Below are 8,678 nucleotides of genomic sequence, written 5' to 3'. Positions count from 1 at the left end.
GTTTTATACCTCTTGAGGTGAAACCTTGATTCTTCAGGAATGAGTGTCACCTATGGCACTGCATCTATAGTCTTCAGCCACCCCTGTGAGCACCATGAAACAACCAGCACCCCAGAAAGCCACATGGGAGGGTGAGGATGATGTTCCTAGGCCTGCTGTCCAAATGTACAGGGCACACTGTGCAGATTGATGGGAATGGGATTGAGAGAGAAGCTGGATTTCTCTTCCTTCCACTTTTCCAGAGCTGCTGCTCTGCAGCACTGGCAGCAGTTTCCTGGCAGCACTGCCTGCCTGTCTGGTGCTCATGGCCGAGCACGGGTGCCATGGGCAACTGGGCACTGCCACATGGGCGTGAAGCATGTGGGGACTTTACCTGAAGTGCCCAGAAACTGCTCTGAGGATGTAAAATGTGAGGAGATTCTTCACATTTGATCTCGTGACGCAGCCCTTGCTCCAGAGCCCTGGGGCTGAAGTGGCTCCTGAAGAGGTGAGGAGAAAAACTGCACTGAAAAGCTTAAGTTTCAATAAAAAACAGATGTCATTAGAGAAACTGCCTTCTGCTCGCTGCTGGCCAAGATTTCCAACCACAAATCCTTTCTTGTAACTGTCAAGAGCCCAGATTTGGAGACATCTGCACCTGGGGTAAGTAAAGCTCCCCCAACCATGGCTCAGTCCTGAGGAAAATTCTTCCCCCCTTTTTGTGACCATTGAGGGAATTAGAGATCCTATCTAAATGTGTGATGAGACTTCTCTGTGTCTGTCAGATAAAAACCAGGCAAGGACAGCAGGGATGTGCAGCTGTGCCTGTTTTACTCCCTTTCCGGGAAGGGGCACTTGTATCCTATAAAACACAACAGGGAGCAAGCTGTGCCCACAGTGCCCATCCTCCACCACATCCACTCATTGCCACCAGCAGGCAGCACAACTTGTCTGAAGAGACAGAGACACTGCAGCCACCACTGATGTGACAGCCCAAAGCCAGCACATGCTCGCTCCTCCATGGCTCTCCTGCTGCAACTTCTGCCAGCAAATATCCTGCATCATGGATGCCGAGGTGCAAGGATGCAGTGTGTGGAGCCAGATTTTAAAGAGACTCTGGAACTGGAAATTCATAGTTCACACTACCATTTTGCCAGTCTTTTCTGCAGGACACCTTTCTCTTTTTCTTCCCCAAAGGAGCAACAAAATACCAAGACAAGGTGCTTAAACAGGGCAGGTGGAGCAGTAAAAGCACTGGTTTTACTCTGTATCCTTTTTCCTGGATCTTGGAAGAATGGAGCTGGTCCTGCACATCATTCTGATGAAACACTGACAAATGCCTGCTTTGCTAAAGCCTGAGATCCTTACACAGAGATTTAGGACAAGCATTTCACAAAACTTGGAGGTGCAGAAAGTGCAGGGAGAGGAGCCCAGCACCCTCAGTAGCCCATCTGTGGGAGGGGCTGTGCACATGCCAAGGGGTGTAACTGCTTGGAGGGTGGGGTGTGTATGATGACTGTGGCAGTCTCTGGGCTTTCACCCACCCTTGTGGAAAGAGCAGGTCAGCAGAGAGCCCTTGTGCATCCTCTGTGCTTTAAACGGTCCCTGGAGCTTGGGCTGCTCCTGGCATCTTGCAAACCATATGGAACAGGAGTTCCTTCAGGCTGGCGAGTTCAGCCAGGGTGCTGTGGGAGCTGCAAGCTCGGCCCCTGACAGCGAGCAGCAGAGTAACACACAGGGCACCAGGAGCAGCCTAGAGCAGCAACCAGGCTGCTGTTTTCAACAGCTTCTCATGGGATCATGCTGAGAAAAAGGCAAGTCACGTTTATCACTGAGTCAGGTGAATTAAACATTCACATATATTTGCTGAAAAAAATTATATACATCTGTAGCAAGGCTCTCCCAAGTCTGAAAGATAAGCATCATCTAGTCACTAAATTTAAAAAATAAAAATCTGACTTTTAAATATTTTTCCTTTTATCCATGTTCAAGAGCACAGACAGTTTATTTTGTTAGCACATTTCGTGAAGGATGTATGCGTGTGAATAGCCATGAAAACCAGTGAAAATTTGGCGTTTGTTTGGGATATGATGGAAAAGAAGAAGCAGCCACTTAACGCCTTACAGTCTAAATAATCCACAGAGTATATCGGGTTGCAAAAGGGTCACAAAGTAGCAAAGAGAAGCCTAAACACCCAGAGACGTAGCATACATGTCTGCTAAGGAAGAACAAGGTATAGAGCATGCTGGCTAATTAAATAAATTTCACTTTAGACCCTGTTCCTTATGCATGTAACCCTGGAAAAATCATCCCATAACAAGAAATGGACTCGGAAGAGATTTCTGTATCCATTCACAGTAAGGCTTTGAAGATATATGAAGTTTTATAGTATTTGTATTTTAAGGATTTAGGGCAAGTACATGTTCTTCCACTGAATAAAAACAAAGTTAGTACTTAAAAGGTTCAAAAATATATCAATCGTGACTTTTTTTTTACATAAATAAATTATATTGATTTTGGATTTAACAGCTGAAAAAACCCTTTCTGCTTCCACTGGAGGCAAAAACTGAACAAAATGTTAGTTAAATAGAGATAGCAGCATTTCTAAGAAATCTGTCGATAGTGATACAGTATCTATGCTACAAGAATGTTATTAAATAGAACACAATTATTGGGGGGTAGGAGGATTGCTTTATGATTGGCTAAATCCTTTAAAAAAATCATCCAATCCAGTAAACTGGGAATAAATTCTGCGAAAATATAAACCAGCTGGTTTTTTTGACCACGGGTAACAGACTTCTTTGAGATGCTAATTTTAACATGTACATAATTTATAATCCCAAATGTATAAAAGACAATGACAAAAAGCATCATAAATAAATAATGCAAACTGAAATAGTTATGTCAAAACATTTGGACCATCCGATAAATTAGCAAAACTGCAACAGAAAAAAAAAGTAAAAAATACAGTAAATTGTGACAACCAAGTGTGAAACTGATGAGTAGCACACTCCAACTCCCTCCCCGCCTGCCCTTCACTCACTGCTGCACCACTGTGGCTTTATTCAATTCTCAGACCATGAGCTGCAAGTAAGAACCCCAAGAGAAAGAAGAATTAAAGGAGTGAGGGGAAGGAGAAATCAGAAGAGTTGCCTGTGGAGGAATCTCAGTACCCAGAGCTGGAGCGGAGGGCTGGCAGCATTAAAACCCGTCCATTTGAAATGCAGATGCTGAAATCATTTGGAGGACTGGAAATACTGTTCAACAGCAAACGGAATGGGAAGAAGCCAAAGTCTTCTCTTCACAGTCCACCACTAGAAGTAAGAAACTCAGGCTCTGAAAGTCTCAAGGGTCCTTCTCAGAGGACTCCCCAAGGAGGGAAGCTGGCCTACAGCCTTCTCCGTATTTGCTGAAAGGACGCTGCTTCTGGGGTAAGGAGTGGAAAATATAAAAACTAGGTGTTCATATAAGAGCATTAAAATTGGTGTGGTCTGTTCATGGCTGGAAAAAAATACCTTTAGAGCACCTGTAATGCCATAGCTGAGAACTAACGCCAGAGAGGAGAACTGAAGACAAGCAGAATGATGAAGGAACTGGCTGCTACAAATGCAGTAACCCCAGAAAAGTCATGCAAGTGTGCAAAACCTTTCCAGCTCAAGCTGGAAAGTTCTTGTAACTACCAAGGAAAGGGCAACTAAATTCCACATAACATAAAACCAAACGTTGGTTTTAAAAAACACAAAAGAATGTCTACATCATTTTTTCACTCTCTGCAGTTTGTCTCCAAACCTTTGAGGTGGGGTGATCAAGAAATTATATCACTACCAGTTTATGCTTTTCCTTTCAAAGAAATGAATATATGCATTTTCAATTATTAGTTATATACTTCTGTCTATACTACTATTCTAGTAACCATGATAAAATAGGGAAATACTTTAAATCAAAAATACACATTAGCACTTACTATAGCTGTGCTTTTAGCCCAAATATAGGCTTTTTCGTTCAGTGTCGCTGTAGACAGAAATACCCTTGTCTGTGTGTTTGACAAAGAGATAAACACTTTTCTTTTGCTTTTGCTTTGTTTTTTGCTGCTTTTTCTTCTCAAAGGAGTGAGCAATTTGCGGGGGGTGACCAAGTACTGGATTTGCTATTGTCAGCTGGGATGATTGACTGGAAAAACAGAATGAGAATTCGGTGCCTCCCATACTAGCTAGACAACACTGTTTATCTAATAAAGTGGCAAGACCCTGCAACTATTAACATGTAGTATGTCACCAGTTTTTTCTGACAGGGAATTAGGTAGATAGTATTACTCATGGAAACACAGGTTTATGAAGGTGGAGCAGGGTGGGAGGGGAAGTAACAAAGAGTTTATGGGATAAGAAACTCACAAGCCACAATCTTTTTGTGTTTTTCTTTCAATGAAACAAAAGGTCTAATCGGTATCGTGAGCTGCTTGGCGCTCCTCCTCTGCTGGTCCGTCCTGCTCCTTCTCTGCCGCCACTGGCGGGCTCTGCTGCACACAGTTTTGACTGTTTGCAGCTTCTTTTTCCGGCAGTGAGACAGTTTCTGGCTCTGGATTTGCCAATTCCCCTTTCGCTTTCTTCCTCTTCCGCTTCTGGCTCTCCAGGTTTGCCGCCTCCGAGTGCCTGGTTTGCTGGATGCCAGGCAGCGCCATGCCGATGCCAGGGGAAAGGAACATGGAGGGATAGATCAGTCCAGGAGACATCCCTGGGATAAGAAATGGGTTAAAAGCTACAGGACTACTGGTAGTTATTGCGGATTCTGTCTGATTAGAAAATGAACTAGGACCAGGCTTATCTTCAGTGAGAGGTTCCTTTTTCCCATCCTGGCTGCCCCGTTTCTCCTCATTGGCTTTCTCGGCGCTGGCAGTGCCGCCTTTCGTTGTGCTTGTTAACGAAGTCGGAGCAGTGGCGGTGCAAGTTGTGGTCATCGGGGAGTTGAGGAGCCCTCCCACACCGAACATCTGGGGTACGGTCGCCATGCCCGGGAGCATCATGGGCAACATGCTCAGGGTGCTCTTCACATCCTCACCAGAGGGCACTGCTGCAAAGCCAGCAGGAAACCCAACCAGCCCGGTCAGAGGGATGCCTTGCATATTTCTCATGTTCTGAAGTCCCACTAGATCCATCCCTGCAATTAGTCCGTTCATGAACAGTGGTCCCATTCCAGAAGAAGAATCTGCTACAACACCAGGGCCTTTAAGGAGTTCATTCCGGGGCCTCCTCCCTCTCCGGCGTGGCCCAGTGTCCCGGAGCACAGGCTCGGTGAGGATGCGATTGAATTTGTTTTCGGGTAAGTAGCCCTGAAAATGAGACATAACAGAGAGCACCTGACAGTTACTACTGCAGCGAAGGAAATCTGGCTTGTCTGTGCCCACATCTGTGTCCCAGATGGTGTTGGCACAGAAATATTTGCCTACATGATATGGAATTTGAGAGGTACACACAACTTTTCCCCAAGAGATGCTGCCAAATGCAAAACACCCTTGTTCTGCCCTGGCAGGATCCTGCACTCTCTAATGCTCAGGGAGGGGAGGAGGAAGCATGTTTTTACCCTGTTTTTCACCCCAGCCCTCAGCACCAGCTGCTCACAGCGTGAGAAGCACCAGGGCAGCATGGTGTCAGCTGCCCATTCAGCTCCCTGCCCAGCTCTAATTGTGCCTTCAGCAACAGGTGAAAAAATCCTCTTTGAGATGGGAAGGGCCAAATTTTCAATGCTCTGCAGGACAGCAAAGCTCATGGGATGACACAGAGAGTGGGCGTGCTGACTGAGGACTTCCTGGCCAGAGCTTCACAGAGATGCCAGGGAGCATTCAGAAAGGTCTTCTGACAGAAGAGACATAGGACCAAAACCCAGCAGCCAGAAGTGGGTGAGATCATCTGGTTACACAGAGCAGTTCAGGGGGATCCACAGCACAGCTTAACACTCCCTTTTTCAGCATCCTCAACACAGACATTTAAACATTTCCATTTGTGGTTCCCTTGGGTATCAATATCACCACTCTTTGAACTATTTTGAATAATAAATTTAGGTAGGAAAAGTATTTCCTGTTGCCACCTGTAGTGCAGAAAGGTGAATTAGATGTGCCTGGCAGTCTGCTCAGCACAGCACCTGCCCAAGGAGGGAGAATCTTCTGGGAGCATCTCCCACTGGCACGTGGGAGAAGCTACACAGAGCCATGAGTGTCCCCAGGCTCTGTGGGCCAGCCAGCCTCAGCTCCTGCTGGCCTGAGCGCCCAGAGCCGCTGGCCATCCTTCTGCATCCCTCCCCTGCCAGGATGGGTATGCATTCTCCAAAAGCTCAGTGTCCATGGGGTGGGAATGATGATGGGATGCAGCCATTGGAGCAGGGCACAGGAGAGGTGCCCAGGCAGTGCCAGGCACTCAGTGGTTTCTGTGGCAAAGGGATTGTCCCCTCAAGTCAGGGGAAGGAAGAGCTGTCAGCTCACCCAGGACTGGCTGCAGAGGTGGGGCCCTGATGCCAGCCTGGACATGGAGCCATTTCCTGGGCAGTGGGACAGACCGTGCCAAATCTCCAGAGCTAAGGAAAAACCAATTTGAGAGCAGTACAAACCTCTAAAATTCACCAATAGATTCACCCTCCAGCCCTCTGCAAGGTTGTCACACAAACCACTGCAGCCCAAAACCAGGCAGCAGGTGAGAGGGACTGCAGGGAGAAGTCTGGATCAGGCCAGCCCACAGGGCAGGGCAGGACGATCTGGCAGTGCCGGGCATGCCGGAGGGGAGAGGCTCCTCACAGGCTCTGCCACACAGCAGGGCAGGGATTGGTGGATGGACAGGGTGGATGAATGTGGCGCAGGAGACTCCGTCCTGCCCCTCTCCCTGCCTGTGCCTGACCCTTCAGGCCTGGTGACCTGTAGGGCTTTTGGTGGGCCCACAGCTGTACAGGCAGAGCTCACAGGAGCTGATGAAAAGTATCAACTAGAGGTGTTTTTGAAAATTTGACCCATGAGAATGTTTTGTCCACACCCTTCCATCCAGCTCCTAGGGCATTCCTCTTGCCCCTGCTACCCTAAGCACGCTGAGCCCTGCTCCTGGGGCCTGGCCCCTCTCTGTGGCCACGGGGCTGGCACTGGCATGGCCCAACCTCCCGCTCTGCAGCCATCCCCTCCCACACACCCAGCCCAGGGCCTGCCTCGCAGCCCCCAGATCCTCACTGGAGAAAGGTTGTGGGGATGGGGAGGGGAAAAAAAAAGATGATATGATACAGATTTCTCCAAAAGCTCTAACTTACTGAAAGCTTAACAATGTCAGCCCAGTCAGCTGCAACAGCATACTCCAAGTTTGCATCAAGCCACCTTGGCAATTCCTTCAATGCTGGTGCCGTGGCTCCCCCTAACTATAAAACACAGCAGAAGGATGACCTCTATTGCAGAGAGAGTTATGTAAAATAATACAAAAAATATGATTACACTTCCCCTAGCTTCTTGCTTTGGGCTGCAATTTGGCTGGGGTGGAGACTCTTGCCTTGCTACACTTGCCTTTCTGCAGGATTTAAAGTGTGCCTGCTGCCTCCAGACACACAGCTCAGGGAGAAAAGGCAGGCTCAGCCTCTGTGGCCCAGCTCACTGCCCTCTCAGGGACCAGTGATGGGGACAGAGCTTCTGTAAAAGCCATATTTAGAACTGGAAAAGTCTCCAGCTCACCCAGAAAAGGCCAAGCATGGGGGCAACAAAGGGGAACACAGATGTAGCTGAAACAACCTTTCTGCCTCACTCTTTAGTTCTGCTTTTAGATGGGATTAATGTCACATCACCTTCTGACCTTGTACAGTCCTGGGTGTGTTTAAGAACTAATTTTGGTGCAAAGTACTCCTGAACACCCCTTCTTGTTCAGAGAGGTGAACCTCAGTGCCCTGGAGATTAAACTGCAGACAAGTAAATCCAAGCTCTGTGCTCAGAAAGCAAGAAAAAGCCCTTCCAACCCTCGACTTTCTACAAGCCCAGCAGCGGGATGGGTATTGGCGTGCTCTAGCCTGTACCTCATAAGGAGGAACAAACCAAAGGTACTTGCATGGCAATGTTACAGATTGTGGCATATTGCAATGAACTCAAGGGGAACAACCAAATCTAGGATGGAAAGCACATGACACAGCTGTGCTGAGGATGGCTTTAAAGCCAAAGGCTGTTTCCCATTGCCACTGAGAAGTCTGTGCCCCCTGGCAAGGGATGACACTCCCACATCCCTTACTTCACACAGTCAGTCACTTATTTCACTGGTCTGCATGTCCCTGGGCACACATGTGTCACAGGATAATGTAGATTAGAGACCTCTTCCAGACTTTTGTCTCATCCATAGGCTTCTCTGGATTAAATCTCCCCCACAGGTGAGCTCAAAGTCTGCTAAGCATTTTGGGACACTGAGGGCAGAGCACAGAACAGGCCTTTGCTTACCCGCCGTCCGGTACCCTTATGTACCACCGGCACCCGCTCCTCTCCCGTCAGAGAGCTAATGTCCAGTTTGTTGGGGTCCTTGCAGCGCTGCCTCCTCTGCTTGGGCTTGTCTGAAAAATTCTGGAGTGCAAACAAGACAATGTTAATGAGACTAGATGGCTTAATGAGCCCGGCTGGCTACAAGCCCTGCAGGAGAGCAGCATGGATGGGCTCCCAAGGGACAGGGAATCCCTGCAGGCTGGGGCAGGAGTAGCACCAGCAG

At 47.9% G+C, this 8,678-nt stretch overlaps 1 protein-coding gene across 1 annotated transcript in view; it reads right to left on the bottom strand.

Moving 5' to 3' along the window:
- Window positions 1-1,815: 1,815 nt before the first annotated feature.
- CHD6 (chromodomain helicase DNA binding protein 6) overlaps window positions 1,816-8,678 on the bottom strand; it is a 92,042-nt gene continuing 85,179 nt past the window's right edge. Inside the window, 2 exon segments of the mRNA XM_036395976.2 lie at window positions 1,816-5,305; window positions 8,417-8,536. Coding sequence (XP_036251869.1) covers window positions 4,415-5,305; window positions 8,417-8,536 — 1,011 coding nt within the window. The 3' untranslated portion in view covers window positions 1,816-4,414.

The sequence above is a fragment of the Molothrus ater genome, chromosome 17, assembly GCF_012460135.2.
Source record: "Molothrus ater isolate BHLD 08-10-18 breed brown headed cowbird chromosome 17, BPBGC_Mater_1.1, whole genome shotgun sequence".
Taxonomy (NCBI): domain Eukaryota; kingdom Metazoa; phylum Chordata; class Aves; order Passeriformes; family Icteridae; genus Molothrus; species Molothrus ater.
The sequence above is the reverse complement of the archived record's forward strand: the minus strand, read 5'-3'. Positions and strand labels throughout refer to the sequence as shown.